This window comes from Anolis carolinensis, chromosome 2, assembly GCF_035594765.1.
Source record: "Anolis carolinensis isolate JA03-04 chromosome 2, rAnoCar3.1.pri, whole genome shotgun sequence".
Classification (NCBI taxonomy): domain Eukaryota; kingdom Metazoa; phylum Chordata; class Lepidosauria; order Squamata; family Dactyloidae; genus Anolis; species Anolis carolinensis.
The window spans coordinates 60960751-60984990 of NC_085842.1; the positions used below are offsets into that span (position 1 = coordinate 60960751).

General features: G+C 38.6%; 1 protein-coding gene across 1 annotated transcript in view; it reads left to right on the forward strand.

Annotated features, from left to right (window-relative positions):
- The window catches only part of uroc1 (urocanate hydratase 1), a 62265-nt gene that overhangs the window by 1487 nt on the left and 36538 nt on the right, over nucleotides 1-24240 (forward strand). The window contains exons 2-8 of the mRNA XM_003217776.4: nucleotides 13794-13924; nucleotides 17169-17262; nucleotides 18408-18467; nucleotides 19985-20113; nucleotides 21556-21617; nucleotides 22480-22546; nucleotides 23455-23598. Of these exons, the coding sequence (XP_003217824.2) occupies nucleotides 13794-13924; nucleotides 17169-17262; nucleotides 18408-18467; nucleotides 19985-20113; nucleotides 21556-21617; nucleotides 22480-22546; nucleotides 23455-23598 (687 nt within the window). The remainder of the gene's footprint in view (nucleotides 1-13793; nucleotides 13925-17168; nucleotides 17263-18407; nucleotides 18468-19984; nucleotides 20114-21555; nucleotides 21618-22479; nucleotides 22547-23454; nucleotides 23599-24240) is intronic.

Below are 24240 nucleotides of genomic sequence, written 5' to 3' on the forward strand. Positions count from 1 at the left end.
TTGGTGCTTAATTTGTAAAATCATAACGTAATTTGACGTTTAATAGACTTTTCCTTAATCCCTCCTTATTATCCAACATTTTCGCTTATCCAACGTTCTGCTGGCCCATTTATGTTGGATAAGTGAGACTCTACAGTATTTCCAAGTTATCTGCTATACAGTTATAATAATGGTAAGAATCTGAAAGAATGGGTGTAGTCTTCAGGTAAGCAGGATAGATTGGTTCCACTTTTCCAAACACTTCAATAAATTCTTTAAATAGATTCAGCGTCTGCTTTATCCACTCTTCCTATACCAGACATACACAACCTTAGTGTCAGCCTGTATGATTTTAGGGAGGGAGGAGGCAAAGAAGGAAGTCTCTGCAGCAGTTCAGGCCAATTGGAGGAGATTAACTTAGATTTCTAAAAACAGGTTGCCATCAATCTTTTTTAACGTATTTCTAATAAAGAGAAACAGCTACAAGGATATAATATAAAATAACATTTTAGGGAAATCAGGCACTGACACATTCAGATGAGACACAGGGTACAGCAGCTGGGTTAATGATTTGCTCTTTAGTTGTGTAACCACCACTTTTCATTTTATTTGAGCAGGCAGCTACTCTCCTAAGCAGTAAATGAACCCTGGTATTAATATTACTTTTGGCTCAGCCAGCATTCTGTGTCCATTAAACAGACACAATCATTGCACTGTTCAGGGGGTTTCCCTTCCTTTTTTCCTAACTTTGTTGTTCTTGCAAACTTTCCTCCTATGTATTGAATATTTTCTTTGGGTATCATAAGAACAGGGGGCTCAGGAAATGTCTTTGCTAGTAGTATATAGGGTCAAAGGTAGCAGTATCATTTATTGGAACAGCAGTGGCAATTTTAGTAGTAAAAATAGTAAAATGTCCTCCTGCTTGCTTTATATCATGAGAAATATGCCCATTAATATAAGCTCAAGATCAAAGTTGGATATCTGCATCTCTTTCTTCCCAATTGATATTTGTAATAATAGCCCTAAAGTGTTCCCATATTTTGGTTTCATCTGGCAATAACAGAAAGCCTTCATGAGAGATTTACAAAGCTCTGTGTGCTTTGGGATCTTCGGAAGAGCTCTTTCTTCCATCCAAAGTTTAATCTCCTTGGATAAAGTAAAGGATATCTGCCAGGCTTTTTTCCATATACATTTCCTGACTTCTTCTGCTTCTGAGTTCCTTTGTTGCTTGAGGCTTCAAACAGCAACATCCCCCATCTTATTTTCTCACCCCCTGAAGCTTAAGGCTTTCTGCTCTCTCATTTCCAGTCTCCAGAAAAACATTTTCTTCATCTTGCCAATTATAGAGGGCTTGCCATGCTGCTCTAGTACTGAAAAAACATTTGTTTACTTCAGAATTCAGTTATGTTATTGTATTACTCTTCAAGATGCTACAGGACGTTTTTCTGCATGTTCTTCATTTGAAATACAAGGATTATGTCCATTTCCCAAAACCCAGCACATTTTGTGCCCATTACATGTGAATATACTATTAAAAGGGAAAAATTAAATCTTCATGTGTGTTTTTAAAATTTATGCATTAGTGGACATTTGTACATTTTAGAAATGTATGCAGTGGTGTGTGTTTTTTAAAGTGAATATGTTGTCTAACATAATGCTTCTTATGTTGTGTGTCCTGACCCCTTTGCTCAATGTTGGTGTTACGAGAAAACGTAACAGTAAAAGGTTTCTGAACGGCACCCATTTACACAGATATGTTAGCAACAACAAGCAGTATTTACAGTGGATTCTGCAGAAGATGTGTCAGCTGTATTCCACAAAAAGGCAAGTCAGTCTGTTTAGCAAGCCTTGCAAATGCTGATTTATTATCAGAAAAAGTTTGATTTTTATACCTATTTAATATATACATTGGGTTTTGTAAACTGTTCGAACTCAATGATTCTATGATTCTATGATTCTACGAAAACCTTTTTAAACAGAAAGGAGTTGTGGGTGGAAAACTTTAAGAAGTCCTGGTCTAACTATTCACTGCAACCCAGGAAATGTATGGCTTTTCAACTGCAAAGTCTTCTTTATCATATAATAATAATAATAATAATAATAATAATAATAATAATAATAATAATAATAATAATAATAATAGTTTTATTTCTTGCCCACCTGTCCTTACTGCTCGAGGTGGGTTATAACATTAAAAACATAATTATTTTAAAACACTTCGTAAAATACACATATTTAAACATATCTCCATAAAATATGTATCTAAGTACAGTACACAAAAGAAAAACCAGGCATACAGTGGCATTTAAAATTCACAATTAAAACTGACTGGGTAGGCCTGCTGAAAGAAATAGGTCTTCACTTGTGTCTTAAATTCTGACAGCTGATTCAGCTGTCTAAGCTCTACCAGCAAGTTGTTCCATAGTCTGGAGAGGATGGTGAAAAAGTCCTCTGGATGGTGGTTGCCAGTCAAGGTTTGGCTAGTTGGAGTAACTGCTCCCCAGAGGACCAAACTGTGTGGGGAAGATTGTACGGGAGAAGGCGATCCTTTAGATAACCTGGACTCAAATTATGTAGGACTTTAAAGGTCAATCCCAACACCTTGTACTTTGCCCAGAAACTAGCAGCCAGTGGAGTGACTTTAGGATAGGTTTAATATTCTCACTCCTAGATGTTCCTGTAACCAGACTTTGTACATGTAAAACTGGAGCTGAATGCATCTGGCTTCTTTGACTTGGTAAGATTGATACTTATTTTGGATGTGTGTGAGAGATTTTTTTTTTTAAAAAAAAACCCCTCACAGCTTCTTCACATTATTGCTTTAATATGTAATATTTCATCTGCTGCTGCTACTAACTTCATCTTCATCCTGTATGTTCATTTGCTAACAATATGATGTTGCCCATCTATAAAACATGCATTTCATCGTTGTGTTTAAAACAGAGCACGTTTTGAACTGATATTTGTAGCCAAGAGGCTTTAATCTCTTAAAATGTAACTTCCTGCAAATTAGTCAAAAGGCCATGTTAACTTGTCTGTCAAAGCTCTTTCTTGTGAGCAAAACCAGCCTCTGCAGTAATATGTCAAAGGGAAGTGAATTGTCTAATGAAAAGCCTTCCCCTGGGAAAGAACATAGTTGTGTACATTGAAGAGGACTAGCAGTCAGACTGCAGAGGAATGTACAACTGAACTGGGGTCACTGAATATTCAACACTCACTAGACTCATTTTTGCACTGTTTTAGTACTAGGAAATATCAGATGAGGTAGACGATATTTCAGAAGAAGGAACTGGCAAAACTACCTCTTGAGTATTTCTGGCCTAAGAAAAATCCATGAAATTCATAAGATAACAGGCAATTTGAAGACATGCACACACATGCCTGCACCATAGTAGTGGGTTGATTTCTTAAAAGATATTTTGACTTCCCTGCCAGGAAAAATGCCAACAGTCTAGCTCAAGGTTACAGAAAAGGCAAAAGGGTTCAGTAAGTCAGAAATTAAAGCACCAATGCTGTAACAAGGGATTAGAAGCTGGAGTCTGATAAATACATAGATGCCAGTGTGGGATGGAGTCTGGCTAAACAGGGGGTTAAATGAGGACATTTCCCACCTCATAATTATCACCCCTGCCTTCAGTCTCAAATTTCTAGCATTACAGTCACTTAACACTCCAGTCAAGCATTTGAAAATGGAGTTTAGGCAAATCCTACCCCTCCACCCCCGCAAACAGGCAAGCAAGAGAATGAGAATACAAGGAATACCAAGGGAATGAGAACTCAAGAGTTGTAGGTGTGAAGGATTTTCAATATCTCCCTCTCTTTAATGCTAGAAATTTGAGGAATTAAGCATATTTTCATTTTTGGGGGCATAATGCTTATTTGTGGACAACAGCCTCATATTGACACCCCCCCCCCCCCCATATTGGCTATATGGTCTGCAGTGCAGTGTGATACGAGTTATAGGTTAACATTTAGGAAGTTACGTAGAAGGCACTAATATACTCCTGATGTACAGGAAGGCCCTACAAGAAACCATTTTGGGTAAATATTGTCAAAATCATGGTTAAGAATAATGGCTTAATTGCTCAAGAAGGAGGCACTGATCTGCTAGTGGTAGGTAGTGGTTTCAGTGTATGTGAGGCAATGATTCTAAGCCCAAAGAGCTATCCAAGGTGCTGACCCTTAGGTGCAAAATAGATTCATTACTTTGGGCTGCATCTTAAAAGTTTGGCCTAAAACCTGAAATGGTTTCACTGAACCACTATCCTGGAAGCTACAGCTGTTTCAAGTCACAGTCAACCTTGCTATCCACTTCCACAGGATTTTCAGATATTCTTGACCATCTATGTGATCAGTGGAGACAAGTGAAGGCTATAAAACATCAGTTACCATTCTTTGCAAGCAGTTAGGATGGCCATGTATCCTCATTTACATTCTCTTTGAATGGATGGTAGGATACTGTCCTTTGCTGAAGGGCTGAGTCAAAATTCAGAAGGTAGAAAAAAAATGGGGGGGGGGGGTGTTAAGTTACTCAGCAACACTGATACCCAGGATAGTCTTCCTCAAGACTTTGAAATGCATTACGTTTCTGTTTAAATTGCAATTTTTTGGTAATTTTTTATCTATACAAATGAGCAGATGCACATTTTAAAGCAAATCCATATTTTGTTCAGTCCTCCATTTCAGGTTGATGCAGTTCCTCTTTGGTGGAAGCATATGTACACAGGAACCAGCATGATATAGCGGTTTAAGTGTTCATATCCTTTCTTGACCCTTGGCAAACACACACTCCCAGACCAGGAAACCCTGTGATAGGGACCCTTTAACTATTTATCACCTGCCTGCCTATGTCTCTCTCTCTCTCTGGACCTCATCACACTGGAGCATGGATCCACTTTAAATGCAGTTTCTACCTCCTACAGAATTCTGTAGATTGTAGTTTAGGGAGGGGCCTTTAAATTGCTCAGCCAGACAGGTCCTGGACCTCACTAAACTACAAACCCAAGAATTCTGCAGGAGGCAGAAACCAGATTTAAAGTGGATCCATACTCTAGTGTGATGAGTCTGTATCCCTCTATCTAATCTTTCCATATTTGTGGGGGGTGAGGGAGAAGTCTCTGCTTGGCCATGGTAATCCACTGTAACCCAATGGGAGACCTTTATGTTCAAACTCACGCTGAACAAATCTTGCCAAGAAAACCCTGTGATATATTTCCCTTCAGGTTGCCGTAAATCAGAAATGACCTGAAGGCACAAAACAACAAATATCTAGTGATCTCAGGCTAGTGTCCAATAAAATCAAACAATTGAAAGGATTTAAAATATGAACCAACAAACATAATGGGCATTCCAGACACATATTACACTACCGAACACCTGTTAATACTGGTCATTCTTGAAAGTGAGAAACACCATGCATGCCCAGAAACCCTTTCCTTGTTTTTAGGCCAAACAATTAGCTTCTGTGCCCTTACTGTACGGATAGAAATTGTTGGAGTTTGGTAGACAGACCATACTGGGACAGGCTAGTTGATGAAGGTGTTATGCTATGGAGGTGACTACAATTACATGAAAAACAACTAAGACATTCCAAGAGCTTTTGTGCTCCTTGGTTAGAACAATGGAAGTTGGTAGTAGGTTAACTTCTTGAAAAGCAATTGGAAAGAATATAACCTGTGTGTTTGTATGGATGTGTATACATGCCTTCAAGTCATTTGTTAATTCATAGTGACCCCATGAATATCCTAGAGGTTTCTTCTGCAAAGGCTGGAAAGCAAGCCAGCTGCAACAAATCAACAAATCACTCTGACTAAGAGGTCATGTGTTCGAGGCCAGCCCGGTGCCTGCGTCTTGTCTCTGTCTCTGTTCTATGTCATGGCATTGAATGTTTGCCTTTATGTGTGCAATGTGATCCACCTTGAGTCCCCTTCGGGGTGAGAAGGGCGGAATATAAATGCTGTAAATAAATAAATAAATAAATAAATAATATCAGAAATGGTTTGCCAATTCCTTCCTCTGTAAATATAATGGTTCTTAAATTAAGTGTGAAAGTTATGGTCTAACATTTAAAAATTGGACATTCTGGGATTGGAACAGGAATGTCCCCAAAGGGATAGGTGTCCTCAGGTCATCCCATTGGATATGCTGCTTTGTTGGGCTTTAGTATGTGATCACAGCAGTAGAACATCTGAATTTTCAGACCCCAACAGAACAAGTCTGGCCTTTCTCTTGGACAAAGTGAGGTGGCTGCCTCAGGTGGCAGTCAGTGTATGTCATGATCATGGATAGATAATAAACCTGCTTCTTTTACAGTTGTGTTTTTACTAGAGATACTTGTGGGAATTGAATTGTTTTGTTTGGGAACAGGTGCACCATAATCTGGGGGAAAGGTACTATTTGCTGCTTTGCCTCATATAGCAAAATATCTTGGGATATCCCTGCCTAAGTGAGCTTTCAAATAGTTCGGAGATGTCTTTGGATTCCCAAGCCAAACCCTTGAATGCTACACATCTAGAAATTGTCATTTCCAAGAATTCCACAGCAATTGGGCACTGAGGGTAATTTGTTTTGCTGGAATCATGCTTAAACTCATATAGTGCTGTTTTTAAAAGGCACAAATTGGAGATATTTCTCTTTCCACATCAGCAAGATTGCAAGGGAACATTTGCTTTGATAATCAGAAATAAATTCTAGGTCCTGGAGGAGTCAAACAATTTCATTCCATGCCTCTTATCCACCTGCTTATTCATTCAGTTAATATGAGTTAAGCAAAGATCCTCCATTGATGAATTCTACTGATAATTCCAAGATGAAACAGGAAATTGTTCACTATGCCTTCGTCATTACTTTTGGCTGAAATTAATATTGATAAGTTAATTTCCTTATTTTGTATTTGAAATGATGATAAACATCATTTTATTTTCAAAGGCCACCATTTTGTAAGAACATAGCTCAAACAGATGTGATCTAATTGGCAGGCAGCTACAATGGCACAAATAAGCCTTAAGAACTTCAATAAAGACAAAAACAGGCTCCTTTCCCAGTAGAGTCACTTCTGGCTTGGCAAACCTACTTTAGGAAGAAAGTGCACTGTAGAAGATTAATTTAAAATAAGTATTTCTCTTTAAGCAAGCATTCACTGCTCCTGCCCTCATTTTAAATCATTTTTGTGAACTGGCTAGTAGTAGGATTTTTTTTAAAAATTGTTGCAGACTTAACTTTTCTACTTTGATGAATGTGAATCACTTCGACAAAGCAAGACACTGTTAATTTGGTGGCTTTCTAGATGTCTGCTGGGCTACAACTCCCACTATCCCTAACCAGAATACTCTATGGAGAACGGAGTAGCAACCCCAATTTTTAAATTTAAATTACTCTATTCTTACCAATTTTACTATTCAAATATTTTCTTGAGATTATTTTTCACACTCAACCTGGTTTTGGAAATGCAGTTGGAATAATTAAAAATAGCCAGGACCATGGGTGTTTTGGCAGAAAGGAAATAAACAGACAAGAGAAAGGTTGAATACACAGCCATCCCTTCTTATGTCTCCTCTAATCTGCAAGAGCCTTCCTCAGGCCTTTAGCTCCTGTTGAGGAATAAATACCATTGGAACTATTGGAAGCTGGTGACTTCCATGTTAATGCACGTGATCAATCTGATTCAAGGGAAGACAAAGGTAAACCTCTTCCAAACAAATCTTGACAAGAAAATTTTATGATAGGCTTGCCTTATGGTTGTGATAGGCTGGAAGTGATTTGAAGGCACACAATAGCAATAGCAAATCTGTTTCAGGTTTTAGCAAAGGCTATAGCTGGATCATATGCATTGAATGGCTTCAAAACCTAGAATAGGTTCTTTAAAGTTTAGACTAAAGTCCAGAGTGGATTTACAGTTGCACTGATATGGGAACTACACCACTACAGCTGGCTGGAATCCCCATGTTTTTCTTCATTATACACACGCACACCAACACACCCAAAGTGTTTTTTTTTCTTTTGCTATACCACTCTTCAACCCATAAATGGACAGTAAGAGTGTTTTGATCCCCTGAAGTCATGTAGTGCCTTAGAAGGTGGCTCTTTAACACACTGGCATAAAAGACGAAATACATTACATTTCAGGGAGGGGGCGGGAATTGCATGAAATAAGCATATGATCATTTGTATATATAGTTACATATTTGGAAATTGAACCATAATTGAAATAGACAAGTATCTATTTCATGCATATCACAAATAGTTATTGTGTTTAGTAGCATTTTAATAAATATGGACAATACATACCACCTGAATGATGAAGACTGTGAATTCTGGGTCTGCTCAGTTTAACTTCTCGGTACTTGTGGTGATGGACAACTTCACTCTCACTACTGGGCATGTGCAAAAAATTCAGAAGTGCTAGAAATTATAAGAAAATTGAAAATTTTTCAGAAGCCATATCAGAAGCGTTTGCATGTCCCACACCAATTATTTTAGAATCAAAACTTACCCCATACTTTTTCATTTTAGTTTTGTAAATCTCAGAAGGCTCCCATAATTAGTTTCATATTCAGTGCAAGGAAGCAAATCCATTAAGCCAAAAAAACTGTCTGCCTGCCTGGAATTAATGGAGTTTTGGCATTAGGAGTTGTGAAAAGAGGGAGCAGTGCATTTTGGGAACAGCATAGGACTCTGGAAAATGTCGTTTAGGAAGGGGAGGAGCCCTATGCCAAATAATTCAAAAGCCTCTGCCCTAAATTACATCTCCCAGTATGCATCAGTGCCAGAAAGCCCCAATTAGGAGAGGAGTTCGATCTGTAGCCAGCGAGAGTTCCATTACATTTGTTAATATTCTGCACTATGATTTCTGTTCCTGAGTTATAAATGGCAGTTTCTAATTAGTTCTTTCATAAAAACATAGTGAAAGTTTATTATACTGCAAAAACCTTGTCTTTGCATCCCTCTAATATCTATCCTCCAGACTACCCCACTTCCTTATGGCCCTGTTTCGCTGTGGTTTTTTATTCTTATGTCTCTCTCACCCTGAGTTTTAACTTAATGTTCATGTGGTCCGCCCTTGTTTTTCATTGTTTCCTTGATTTATTTTGTAATGGATATTATTATTTATTGTATTGCTTATTGTGTTGTGATGTGTTGTTCTTTTATATGCTGTTTATATTGTATTGTTTTGGGCATGGCCCCATGTAAACCACCCAGAGTCCCCGTTGGGGAGATGGTGGTGGGGTATAAATAAAGTTTTTATTATTATTATTATTATTATTATTATTATTATTAATTATTATTATTATTATTATTATTTGCACAAGGGATATTGTTCTATAGCACATTTTGCTTGTTGAGTCTCCACCAATTTAGTGAAGTTTCTGCCACAAAAACAGAGTTTCTGAAGTAGAACAACTACTTTCAAAGTAAGGACTACACAATTAAACATGAAATAACACTTTGAAACTAAGAACAGATTTTATTAAAAAATTTGTATATAAAAACTTTGAAAATTTGCCAAAACTCCATGGATATGTGAAATGTTCTGAAATTCAGTAGACAAACAGTGGTAAATGTGCCCTACCGTTGTATCAAGTTTCATCCTAATAGTTTTAAAAATGCAAAAGATAGGAGCCCCTGAAGTTTCCCTAATTATAGTAATTTAATTATGCACATTACTGTAATGAAATAGTAATGAAATTTTGTTAGTCTCATTATAGTAAGAAAATTTTCACTAAGTATACTTTATAAACACTTGAGAAACAAAGTGTCAGCACCCCCCAGTTTTGTAATGACTTTTGAACCATTTTTTATAGATTACACATCCCTACTCACTACGACTTTCCTTTATGATGGTTCTTTACTTCTAAAATAGACTTGGACTCAGCATTCATTCAAACAGAATCTCCATAGATAAATGTTAGTCACCATGAATTTCTTCTGCATTTAATGTTCCTCTGATACGGGGCAGGTGTTATTGCACCCAGCTTCCAGAGTCGTTGTCTGCATAGCCAGCAGTGAATAATCCTGGGAGTGTAGTCCATCAGTTTCTGGATGGCCACACAATTCCCATTCCAGTCTACTAGCGCCATCACATTTTCAGCCATGTGTCCATTTGTATATGTACGACACCTACTGAATTCTCCTTCTACTCAGCTGTTAAAGTCCTGCTGAAAACAGCTGAGAATGCTCGTAATTCTATAAAAGTTTTAATATGTTTTGGACATGTCAACCAAAAGGTTAAGAAATTGCTATCTATCCCCTCCTGTTGATTCTATCTTGCATAAAGAGCCCAGGAAAACTCTGAAGCAGTAGGAAAAAAAGCCATTTATTGATATAGTATAGGGAACAATTCTAGGGAAGTAAAGGTTGGATTTAGTAAGATCTGCTTAATGGTTTGAGTTTTATTCTGCCAATGTAGTATAGTTCCTACACAGATCATGGCACATGGAGTAAAATTTTGGGAAAGAAAAAAAACCAGAAGTATGTGTGGCAAACATTTTCTTGATTATATATGTTAAATGAGTTTTTATGGTTTAATGTACTGTTTTGCTTAATGTAATTGTTTTGTATAATGTTGATTTTACTGTGTTTTATTGCAATATGTTTTAATTGTTTTACTTTGTCTGGTGTTTTCGGGCCTTTGTCCCGTGTTAGCTGCCCTGAGTCCCTGCCAGGAGATGGTGGCGGTATAGAAAAATAAAGTTACTTACTTACTTACTTACTTGATTCACATTCCATTTTAACAGTTTATGACCATGACAGGAACCTTTGGACAAAAATAAGTTATACAGTCTGCTCTTAGTATCCATTCTGCATCCATGGTTTGAAAATATTAAAATAATCTATGGCTTGAAAATATATATTTTAATAAATATAGAAACAAACCTTTATTTTTGCAATTTTATATAAGGGACACTTTTTTACAATGCAGTTGTCAAGGACAGATCGCCACAAGATTCAAGATAACAGAGTTTATTGGATTACAGAACTCAAAAATGCCCGTAAAATACAAGGGCCAGGCAGTATTAGCCTTTAGGAGCAAAAAGGGACAAGGAAAAACGTTCAAAAGATAAACCGGATTAAACCGGAGTTTAATCCGGGTAAAAACAAACTGCTTGCTTCAGCCTGGGGATAAACAAAACAAAAGCCGAGGAACAAAAGATACAAAAGAATGCAACTAATTGGCAGCAGATTCCTCTCTGCTGCCAACACTGTGCTTAGAGTAACTTGCGTCGCTCCCACACACACAGCAGACAGGATTTCCAACACGAACAGATCAGCCAAGGATTGTAGCAGTAGAGTAGACCCAGTTCCTTTCCGTAGATCAAAGCCAGAAGCAGACGTTTGTAGTTTCCAAGTCCAAGAAGGGGGAAGTCAAGCCGTGGTCAGTTCAGTCCGAATTTCAAAGCAGGAGATGGCGTCCATCAAGAAGACGACGGAAGGTCAAGCTAATAAGAGTAAGCACAGGTTTGCACAAACAAATGCCCACACAATTCCTCCCGCCGTCTGACCCTGAATTCCAAAACAACTTACGTATCAGCATACGAAAACACACCAGTCTTCAGGAAAGCGTCCCACACAGATCCCAAGCGTTCGTCCAGATTACCTTGCCCAATGCAATTTGCAATTGCTCCCAAGCCCCATTTTATGCCAGTTACAAATCCTCATCACTGTCAGCTGTCCTCCTTAACCTGGGCGTTTCCTCATCACTTTCCTCATCAGAGCTGGAACACCTCTGACTACGCCCCACAGCATCTCCAGCTGTGGATCCCGTCCCATCCCTCCAGCTAGACCATGGGTCTAATCCTGAAGGTCCCCATTCATCTTCTATCCCATCATGGCCAGTGGCACCCAATTCCTCCCTCACCCGAGTCCAATCCATCTCATCCTCCTCCGAGCTAACCAGCCCCTCCTCCATTCTCTCCGTAAACCCCTCAAAAGACTCTTCGTCAGATGGTGCTGCAAAAATGTCTCGCAGTCTTTTTCTTTCTCGCTCCTCGAGAGTATCTGACTCTCGAGGAGTCTTACGCCCACGTTTGTCAGTAACAGAGCCATGAGGCTCAATCATAACAGCAGTTGTATAGAATGGGATTTTAGTGTGCATGGATTTTTGTACCCAAATCCTGGTGTATACCAAGGGTACATTGTATCCAATTTGCCTGTTGGACAAACTCTGTAGGTTTCCAGGATATTGTTGATATCATTGGTATCTATTACTTATACATAATAACAAACAAGAAAGTGTGAATGCAATAGTGCCATAAACTATTAAACATGGGTGTCCTATCACTCCTGATTCTAATTCTATAATTAAGGAATTGAGACTGTAGAAACTTCCTTAGAAAACGTTTAGCTGTGAGGAACACAATATCACATCCCAAGAATAATCTATTCAGTTTGTGCATTCTCTCTTTCTTCCTCCCTTCCTCCCTCTTTTCTGTTTTCATACTGAGCTGATGTCACTGACTTAAAAACAGAATTTCAAAAAGTTACATTTAGGGGCTATTATTTAGACTATCCATGCTAGCTGGTTATAGTGGCAGCTGTAGTCCAACTTCCTTCTTTGTCTAAATATTGAATGACGAGGATAATACAGGGAGGGAATCTGTTTCCCTGTGTGTGTCAGCATGTTTTTTCTTATATGCCTAGAGTAGACCAACCTTTTCCAATGTAACATCCTCAAGGTGTGTGGTAGTGCAGACCCCAGCTTCAGTATGATCGTCCAAGAGAGTGGGAGTTGTTTTCCAAAATCTAGAGCATGCTGGGTTGAAGCAGGTTGGCCTAAACAGACATAGACTGAGACTGGCATTCTGTGCTTCATGCTTAGCCTTCCTACCAATGGAGATGGCCAATCCATGCACTGTTTGAGAGGGGTCTTGGCACAGATAGACTTAACTACAACTGTTTGAATTTGGCAGGGACAGTTCCAACTAATCCACTGTCATCCCACTTTTTCAGCTGCTTTTACAATGTCCTAGTTGCACTCTTCCTCCCTTTTGTTTGCTTTTCTGCAATTGTAACATTTTCCAGCATGAATACTCTGTCATCTTGCTTGGCCACACATGTCCTGATTTTCATTTGTGAAATATTGAGGGGTAGGAACAAGTTTTGGCTCAACTGTAGTAAATGAGACTGTTGTCAATTCCAGTCTCTACCGCATTGCATAAAGTCACATTAGTAGCAAAAATAGTTAATTTGAACACACACACACACACACACACACACACACACACACCGCTTTCTGGCTTTACAGTCTGAGTTTTGGGCAACCCTCCAAAAGGGCAGGCCTGTACAGTTCTGGCTGTTTAATAACTCTGTCTGGCACATTTCAATATTGAACGGAGAAGTTTGTGTTTTCCTTGGCACAGCCCTGGGTGATCTTCTTGGTCCATTTAGCTTATTTTGCCTGCATTGAACCTTTTGTATCCATTTCAGCATGACATGAGGCTACAAACCTGACTTGACAAAGTTCTACTGTCAAGCTGGCAATGAACATTCTGCATCATTTGGAGTTGGGTATAATAATGACGCTCCAAGAGTGTTGTTAACTGAGTTGTTTCTGCCTGCAGTTCTGTTTCTCCTGGAGAATGGGTGCAGTGTGTTTATTGAAAGGTGAAAAGATCCCATCCAAAATACTGCACTACCTCATTTGTTGGCTGGGACCTTGTATATATTACGGTCAGTGCATTTGAATACATTTTTAGCATCTGGGCATTCTTCCCATTGAGCCTGATAAGATGCAAATGTTTAATTAGCTGTGATAACCACCCACTCAGTCACCTTTAGGTTCACTATCACTCCCCCTTTTTTCTCCTCTGTCTTGGCAGCTGGCTTTGAAGAATGCCTTGCGTTATTTCCCAGCCGACTTGCATGAAGTGCTGGCATCAGAATTTGCCAAAGAATTGAAGCTTTATGGACACATCTACATGTATAGGTTCTGCCCCCAAATTGTGATGAGGTAAGAACTTAATGTCTGCTTTGCAATACAGTATGATCCATGGGAGATACATGAAATAGTGGATAATACCAACCCGATATTTTGTCTACACTTGAACCAGAAGCATACCATTGAATCACACTGAAGGACCTAGAGTGGCCCACAAACAACTTCTGGGAGGAGTGGTTGGAGCATGGCTAAGTGAAACTGTGGATATTGAATTGACTGATACCAGGGTTGCACTATATATTACAATGAAGTGCCCATACCATGTAGTGGTTAGACTGAAATGTGTTCCTTTTTGTTTAGGGATAAAATTAAACTCTGGTGATGGGGTTATACATTTTAAAGTGCTGGCAACAGATCACAAAGCATCCCATTAATCATATGCAGTGATAGGGATAAAAAAGAGGGGGGAAAAGAAACTGTCTTGATCCTTGTGTGGTGTGGGTGTGGATTTTTTTTAAGTGAATAGTTCTTAATTGCCCATTCAGGACCAAAGCACCTCAAACTATTTTGCATTGCAACAGGAATAGCTCACAAAAATATATTTTTTCTGGAATCATTCATTCCCTTTTCTCACCCAGTTTCCATGATATTGGTAGATTAGGCCATAACAAACACAAGAGTCTAAAGCAAATGGTGGGTGACATCATCAACCCTAATAATCAAACAGTGGTGCCTCAGCATGGCAGTAAGTGGCCAATTAGAGTCCCAAGGTACATCTACACTGTAAAATTAATGCAATTTGATACCACTATAAGTACCATGGCTCAATGCTATGGACTTCTAGGAATTCTACTGGGTCTTTAATCTTCTTTGCCAGAGTGCTGGTTCCTCACTACAGTATAACTCCCATGACTCCATAGCATTGAGCCATGGCAGTTAACATGGAGTCAAACTGCATTAAATCTACAGATGCATCTCAGGACTCTAATTGGCCACTTAGTTACTGCTTAGCTACAGCACCTCTCTGAAGACATCTTCATGGTGGCAGAAAAGTGTTTCACAAAATGCAACAAGCCCACTCTTCTGGAGAATGGCCCTTGGTGGTGGTGGTATATATAAGGCACTATGGCCTGGGTTAAGGGGACCCCATTTGAGGTTGGGAACCACAGTTTAAGAAGCAGTGAGCACTGCACCCCCCAAATTTGACCTGGAAGGAATAGGGCATTTTGCATTGTTTTAGACTCACCGCTTCATCTGGAGACTTAGGAGAGACTATTTGCTACAACACAGTTTGAACAAAAGCCATATCTTCTTCCTTTCATTTGCAAAATGTCATGAGAATTTTGGGGACATTCATTTTTATAACTTTCTAGGGACTCACAAAAAAGTGGGTCACGCTTGTCCTAATATTGCACTATAGCTTGCCTAGCTGTGCTCTAAATCACATTGTTCCTCCCAATTTCTATCCTCCAATATTTCACAGATGAAAAGAGACACATATAGCAAACGTTAATCTGGTCAAAATGGCTGAACCTATTAATGAGAAGCTAGGAAAGGCTGTGGCGGCTTGCTTTGGTCTGAAGTTACAGGGAAGGCCAAGATGTGGCTCTCTTTTTTCTCTCTTCCACCCAGTGAGTTAAAATGGAATATAAGTTACTTTTGCACTTTGAACTCAGTTTGTAGCAACTGAGAATAATATGAGGACAAAGGGGAAAGGTGGAAGTTGCAGAGAAAAACTGAGGTGTTTTAGAAGCAGTTTGCAAAAAATATGAGTTAACAAATGATTAAGATTTTCTTCCTGACTGGGAAATTTGGAGAATTTGCCAATTAAAATAGACCTGTTAAATCAATTAGAACTTATATAATTTACATTTAATGTAATACCTATGCTCTAGTTGGGACTAACAATGAGGGTTTAGGTTTATATCTGCAATTCAATTCATAATCATCCATTGTCTGTCTAGTTCCATTTATTAGCATAAAACTAGGCATAAGTGTTTTAAAAAAACAAAATCAAAAGGACTTCCTTACCTGGCAAGGACAATAAACCTTCCTCATCATCCTGATATGCATTATTAATGGATATGTATCCACGTGGGCAGGTCCTGATGCTAAAACAATTATAGCTACAAAGAGCTCTAACTCAAAATCTGAAATTGGTCAATGGATATCTGATTAGCTTACAGAGCTGCCCAGTTTTTGCTCTTGAATGATTTCTCATATGCAAAATGAATCTAACTATCTAACCATGCAAAAGTTGATATACTGAATTGATTAAGCACAACCCCTGGCACACATCTGTCAGCTTTCTAATAATAGGAATGACATTTGTTGTTGGCTTTGTTGTGTGTCTGCAGGTTGTTTTCAACTTATGGTGAACCTATCATAGGGTTTTCTGGGGCTACTATGTGTGTTTTCATGTCTGAATGGGTATTTAAACCTTGGTCTCTATAGTGCAACACTCAAACCACTATGCCATGATGACTAATAATGACATTTTATATCTGGTTTGTTTTGATGGGGACACTTAAAGACACAATAGCATGCTAGTATTATATTGAATTAAATATTTCCTAGAACAATACTTCTCATACTATCTGATATAGGGGACTGGCCATTATCCCCTCATCTTGTGCCAGGGACTAGCACTATCTTTATGCTCATTGGCTACAATAGTTATTTCCTTATTTTTTGGAAACTTGTCAGGACTGTCAGTCAATAGTTCAAATACTATGATCGGTCTAGGAACCATCACTTTAGGTAGCACTGTCCTAGAAGACAGAAACAGATTTTTTAAAAAATATTTCACTATCAGGGTTGTTGTGTGTTTTCCGGACTGTATGGCCATGTTCCAGAAGTATTCTCTCCTGACGTTTCGCCCACATCTATGGCAGGCATCCTCAGAGGTTGTGAAGGCATATACCTCACAACCTCTGATTGTCAACCTTTATAATTGTCATCAACTGTACTGTCAGAGGATAGTAGTCTCTTGCTAACTTGCTGTTTGTGCTGTCAGTTACAACCAAAATTAAATTCATTGATTATAGTAAGGTTTAGGAAATGTATGGCTCTCCAGATATTGCTGAATTGCTGTACCATATCCATGACTATTCTGGATAGAGTCAATGGGATTTGCAGTCCAGAAACATTACAGAAGGCACATATTCCCCACTTTTGCGTTAGACCATTTTTACTTGAACTTTTCCTCTGAATTGAGTTGAGATAGATTTCCTTGAAATTAAACCTAATATACAAATGAAAAAAGATTAAGAATCATTGTTTCTATCTTGTATACTTTTTATTATTTCATTTTCAGAGCGTACCCCATCCAGGAATATCCTTGCAAAACTATACAAGCTGCTGCAATAATGCACATGATTATGAATAATCTAGACCCTGCAGTGGCACAGGTAAGCAATGTTCACTCAAACCTAAGTCTTGGGAAGAAACAGCAATGCTGAAAACAGCTGAACAACTATTTTTGTCCACTAGCATATGCAGGGTAGTTTCAGCCTCAATTGTAGATCTGTTGCCTTAGGTAGCAGATGTTTGGAGACAATAATAAAGCACTGGAAGAGAGAGAGATGTCTTGTCCTTGACAAGTCTATACATTTTATGCTAGCCTACTGTCTACAAGTGTCAGGGGGCATATGCCCCTAATCACAGGGCTAAAGAAATGTTAAATCCTGTTGAATTCTGTGGCCAGAATGGAAAAGGGATGCCATCTTGTTCTTGCCTATGTTATCTGGGATGCACTTTTGGAGTAAATTTCCACACTCTGGTGTAAACTTTCCCAAGACAGGAACCCTCTCTGCACCTAAGGCTATGGACCGTCTGCTTGTGATGTGTGTGGCCAACCTATTAAAGAGACAAACATAACAATGAAAACAGGGGTGGGCACCACAGCCCTGCAGTGGAGGGCAACATCCTCACTGCAACCACTGTAAAACTCTTGAAAAATTTCTATAAGGATTTTTGAAACAATTTCTGTTTTACACACTAATAAAATACTTATGGTAAACCAAATTACTAGTACCAGCTTGAGTAGACTGATTGCATCAGTGAGATTTACATTAGTGTTGATTTACGATTCATCAGCCAGTCCAATGTGTCCATTCTAATTGGGACAGGAAAGGTCTCTACAGTCACTTACAGAGCCACCACCAAGACCCTATCCTTGGAAGACTATCATACTCAGCCATGAGTAATCGCTTATGATCTAATTGAGACTAGCTATTGGTTCTAAGCCCTATCAGCTCATAGTTACACTGATTTTGTTGATTTGATGTAAGTCCATCATAAGGATTTTAATAAAATAAAAAGGTAAATTTCATAGTTTATATGATAGTTTATGCGTTGTGTTAAGGTAATGTTAAGGCAAATGTGCCAGTTATTTTCCTATATTATAACATGAAACATATGGGAGGAAACACTCAGTTCTAACTGAGAATAAGATTCTCTAATTAAGCAGAAATATAACTTATGCTGACCACTTTGAAGAAGCGATTTTTGGCAACACTGTTCAAAGTAAAATGTTAAAATGTGTCCTTTGCAGTTTCCACAAGAACTTGTAACTTATGGAGGAAATGGACAAGTTTTCAGCAACTGGGCTCAGGTATGCTGTTGGTATACATTCTCTAACATGACTATTGTGAAAAATTGTATTTATGCTTTACCCATCTTCTTCCCATACTCTTGATGTACAGTCAAAATCAAAACAGTTATCTGGTGTGTTTGAAAAAAAAGTGATGGGTGGATAGGAGAGCAGGAGGAACCTAATCTGTTTTGCCTGTCAGCACACCTAGGTCCTGATTTTAGAAAGCTACATGATGATGTATGATATGATTAATTGGAAGTAAGATCCTGCTATAATTTAAAGATCTGCTTCAAGAAAGAGATGGCCCCATTGGTGGCTGGTCCCACAGAGAGTGTGTTTTCCTTTAGATAGGATTTGGCATGATTAAAATAAAGGAAATAAAGAAAAATGGGGAAAATGGGACATAAGATTTCTATGCTTAAAAAATTGGTATCACAAAAAGGGATGTGTGTCCTTGAATAGATGCAGAGTATACTTTCTCCTTATTAACGAAAGGCAACAATCCCTTGGTCCACTTGAGAGTAGGAGTCCCAAATTCCCAGGCAGAGTGGAGCCCTCTCATCTTTGTTTCCTTCTATAATTAGCCTCAAAACAGATATAATATATGCCAAACATACTTCCGTACTTAGTGTGTGTATTGAACTTCACAGTGTAATAAAGGAATCACAACTTTTGGAAACTTGCTATCTATTCTTTTGCTCCAGCAACCTTGTTCAGCTCAGATATGACTATGATATTGAGCATGGGTTTCACAGCAGAATAAACACTTCTTTGTCATTGGTTACTTAAGAACACCAATTGGATGAATTATTTATTTAGTGCTGATAAGAACAATTTGTTCTCAGTGCTTGGTGCCATGTAAAAGAGACTTTTAAAAAATAGCTGTAGCTATTTTGCTTTTTCAGTAGCAAAAAATGTGCCTCAAAATGTTATTTTTGGTGTTGTTATCTATGCTGTCCCTTCCTTTTTTTTACTAAGAGGATTATTGAAGAGCATGCCTTGGGATGCTTTTATTAAGACTTGGGCAAACTTTGATCCATACTTATAATTAAAATATTATTTATTTAAGACATCCAAATCCTAACTAACCCTAACTAAGTCTCATCTTTCTCTCATATTCTGATCCAACGTACTTGCCTCATTCTCTTAACCAACTAACATCCATTTAACCTGTTTAATATCAGTCACATCAAGGCAACATCCCTTCAAACTATAATTCCATATTCTCTTCTAAATGATGGAGGAGTTATTTCCATTCAGAGCTGAGCTGCAATAGAAACAGAACAGTTTGAAAGAATTTTTTTCCAGGGGGGAGTATTGGATGAAGGGGGACTCATCATACAACCTCACCTCCCATGTTGATAATATATTCATTGCAAATTATCTCTCCCAAGCTTTATGATAACTTGGTTGTGAGTAATGCAGTTCTGTCACATTGGTCTGTTGACTTCTCATATCAGCTGCCCCATAAAAGCTGATGAATGCTGATTAAGGAAACTTAGCCTGCTGTTTTTCCATTTCCCTCCCTATTCTAGTTCTGGCTGGTGATGCACTATTTGTCTGAGATGACTGAAGGTCAGACCTTAGTTATGTACAGTGGGCATCCTTTAGGACTGTTTCCTAGCCATCGCAATGCTCCTCGATTAGTCATCACCAATGGCATGGTAAGAGCTCACTGTCAGCCAATCCTCTTTGTATGTGTGTGTGTTGGTTTTGACCTTGACAGCTCTATAGGGTTTGGTTCCAGGTTACCTACAGGATTGCCTTCTTCTGTTCAATCTGCCCTGACACTTAGGTCCTCTGTGGGGCATCTATTCCAGCCTGCCAGAACCCTACTGGCAACCATCACCCAGATGACCTTTGCATCAGCGGCTCCAAGACTGTGCAATGTCCTCCTGGAAGAGCTCTGACAGCTAAATCAGCTGTCTGACTTTAAAAAACAACTGAAGACCTGAGTTGTTGTGAGTTTTACAGCCTCTTTGGCCATGTTTCAGAAGCATTCTCTCCTGATTTTTCACCCACATCTATGGCAGGCATCCTCAGGGGTTGTGAGGTCTCTTGGAAAACTATGCAAGTGGGGTTTATATATCTGTAGAAGGTCCAGGGTGGGAGAAAGGACTCTTGTCTGCTTGAGGCAAGTGTGAATGGTGCAACTGGCCACTTTGATTAGCACTGAATAGCTGTGCAGCTTCAAAATCTGGCTTTTTCCTACCTGGGGGAATCCTTTGTTGGGAAGTGTTAGCTGGCCCTGATTGTTTCATGTCTGGAATTCCTCTGTTTTCTGAGTGTTGTTCTTTATTTACCATCTTGATTTTAGAATATTTTAATAATGGTAGCCAGATTCATGGTTTTTTCCTTTCTGTTGAAATTGTCCACATGCTTGTGGATTTTAAGGACTTCTCTGATCCAATAAAGGATTCTCCCAGGTAGGAAGAAGCCAGACTTTGAAGCTGCAAAGCCATTCAATGTTAATGAAGCATCCCCAGAAGGCAACCTCCCTAAAGCATTGCTCCAAGCTATTGCGGACAGGGGGGCTTGGAGGCCTTTCATTCTCAGGGTGAACTTAGGTGTAAATGGACATAGATGGACAGCCATGAAAAGCTGGACACCAAAGCATCCACACATGGCATGAACAGGATGTATGGAAAGAACATGGCCAGTTTACAAAAATATTCCTAAACTTGCAGTGTACCAAACAAAGTAGCAACAAAGAAGACATACATAAAAATAAGACAACATTCTTCTCTTGCAAGGCAGAGGACGAGAGCATGACAAAATGTCCTCTTTGCCAAATTGTCTAATATTTTTGTCTGAGTCTCCTTCATATTTTAGCCAATCAGCTAGCTATTTTCTCCCTTGTTTTCAAGATCATCATGTACATCTCCTCCTTTTTTATTCAGCAGCCACATGGCATTAGTCCTGTGTAAGAGTATGCTGGGCAGCTTGTGGTCTTCTAGTTATTGCTTGATTGCATCTTCCAACAACATAACCAAGATCCCTGATGGTGAAAGATAATGGGATTGCATTCAAAGAATATTTGGACAGCCATACATTCTCCATATCAGTTTGGTTTTTCATAACATATTTTTCCTTTTTCTTTGTTCAGGTAATTCCTAACTATTCCTCCAGAGAAGAATATGAACGAATGTTTGCGATGGGGGTTACAATGTAAGTAAGTTTATCCATTGATCAAACTTCTTGATTTCCCCATATCATTTATATGTACATGAAATTCTCTACTACAGAGCTTTAGCTCATTCTCCCAAATGGTTCCAATTCACCTGTTGAGAGGAGGCGAGACAGTCAAGAGGAGGAGGCATTGTCTCCATTTGTCCCAACTTGGCAAGAATGGACAGTCCCTATTAATCCTCTGTTATCCTACTATTTCAGCTTCTTTTTAAATGATCTATTCTTTCTCATCTTGTCTCATTTCCCCCCTTTGGGGAAGACTACATCAGGCTACTAGACTACAGGCTGTAACATAGGATCATTGCTGTTGTGGTAGTGGTGGATTAATAATTTATAGTGGGACTTTGATATCTGCTGAGGTTTGGCTCCAGGATCCTCTGTGGATACTGAAATCTATGAATACTCAAACTCCATTATATACAATTGTGTAGTAAAATTGCATCCCTTATATCAACTGGCAAAATCAAACTTTGCATTTTGGGATTTTCCTTGGGAGGAATATTTTGAAGTTGTGAGAGGTTGAATGTATAGATACAGAATCTGTGGTTACTGATGGCTGACTTGCTTTTCCTCCAATAGTAGGACTCAAAACAGGTTAATGTCTATAAAATATGCATAGTCAAAACACTCACAATGCCCTAGAAATACATAAGGTTATAATTAAGAAGCAGTTACATAATCTATAAAAATATAAACCAATCAAAATAAACTCATTAAGATCCACTAAGATCTCTTTTTGAAGCAGAATAAAAGCAGTGAGGCATTTAATTTCTCTTTTTCCCACATAATATCATCCAGATTTCACTGAGGAAAAACTGTTGCTTGCACTCCCATCAAACAGGTATGGACAGATGACAGCAGGGAGCTATTGCTACATTGGACCACAAGGAATAGTCCACGGCACTGTGGTAAGACAAGAGCACTGTTTGGCAGAATGTGCCATGTCTGAAAAAGGGCACTGTCATATCATTTCTGATAAGAAAGACAAATGGCTTATTGCTTACAGAACTTGGAAAGTTGATTTTTGAAAGAAGGTCATTGTTTAATTTATTACAGAAACCCCTTCACTTGCTGGCTTTTTTTCAGAATGTGACTAGGTTCTAGCCTTGATTTCCCCTAAAGGTTGTGAGTTACCTAAAATTCATTACTTTCAAGGGCTATGAAAATTACACAACTATTCCAAGGCTTTTTTTTTTGTTTGTGACGACAAATCTTAACATCTCTGTTCTAAAACAGTATGGGAGACTTAATTTTATTATACATAATTCAATTGTGACCAGGCACTTGGTCAAAAGAGACTTTCATGAGTTTAAAAAACTCTTTTGCAGAGGAGGCTGCCTATTATGTCTACGAATGATGCTTAGTTCAGATTTTGCCTTCCTTAAACCTCCACTCAAGCCAAAGGATTCCTGCCATGCCTCTGGGTATCAGTGATGACATCTTCCAGTTACTACCTATGACAAGATTTCCCATCCTTTAGGGATAGAGGGAAAACCCAGAAGAATGTCTTTCATAAGAAAAAGGCAATCCCTGCTTTAATTCAGGAAAACAGCAAGATTGTGTGACTAAACTATCCAGAAATTAGTCTGGAAGGAACAGAACTTGAAAGGGTATTCTCGCCAAGGCTTGAGTTGAAAAATCCTAGAAGCCTCCTTCATTTTGCTTAAAATGATGTTCTTTAATAAAACTCAAGTACTGTCAAAAATGACATCTGTTTTGAATGGTAAGCAAAAGTTGCTTTTGAATTAGTATAATGACTGCCAATTTATGTAAGGAGGTATGTTCTGTACATTAACTGACTTCTTCATTGCTTTAGCTCACAGTGTTGAATGCTGGCCGTCGCTACTTGGGGATAGAGAATCTGGCTGGCAAAGTCTTTGTTACATCTGGCCTTGGAGGAATGAGTGGAGCTCAAGCAAAGGCTGCAGTAATTGCTGGCTGCGTTGGAGTTATTGCTGAGGTAACCTTACATGTTTTTGTTGCTGTGTATGGTTTTACTTTTGTTGTTGTCATCACCATTATTTATGATCATCATCTTATTTAGGTTTTGCTTTAATTATTGCTCTTTAGAAATCCATCCATTTTTAAACTTGTTGGGCAGAGGAGATATCAGATGTTTATACCTGAGGTATTTGAACCTTGTATCCTTGCTCTAAGGGACAGCTTGGGTAGTGGTTTGAGCACTGGAGCATGACTCTGGAGAATTGGGTTTAAATCCCTGAGTGTCCTTGGGCAAGTCACACATTCTTGCCCACATAAGACAGGCAATATATTAAATCTCTTCTGAACAAATCTTGCCAAGAAAATTCCATGATAGATTTGCCCCAATGTCATCATAGGTTGGAGATGACTTAAAAGCATCCAACATCAGCTGTCCACTGGGTCACCCTGGGCAAATCATACACTTTCAGACACACAAAATCTTGTGATTGGGTTAACTCAGGTTCACCAGAAGTTGGAAATGACTTGAAGGCACACAACAACAATAAAGATTTCGTAGCATACATTTTTTTTCAATTTCTCCAAATGCTCATTTTAAAATCCATTCCCATGTGTTTATTTTCCCTAGAAATCCAAATTTCTGGAATTTTTACATCTCTAG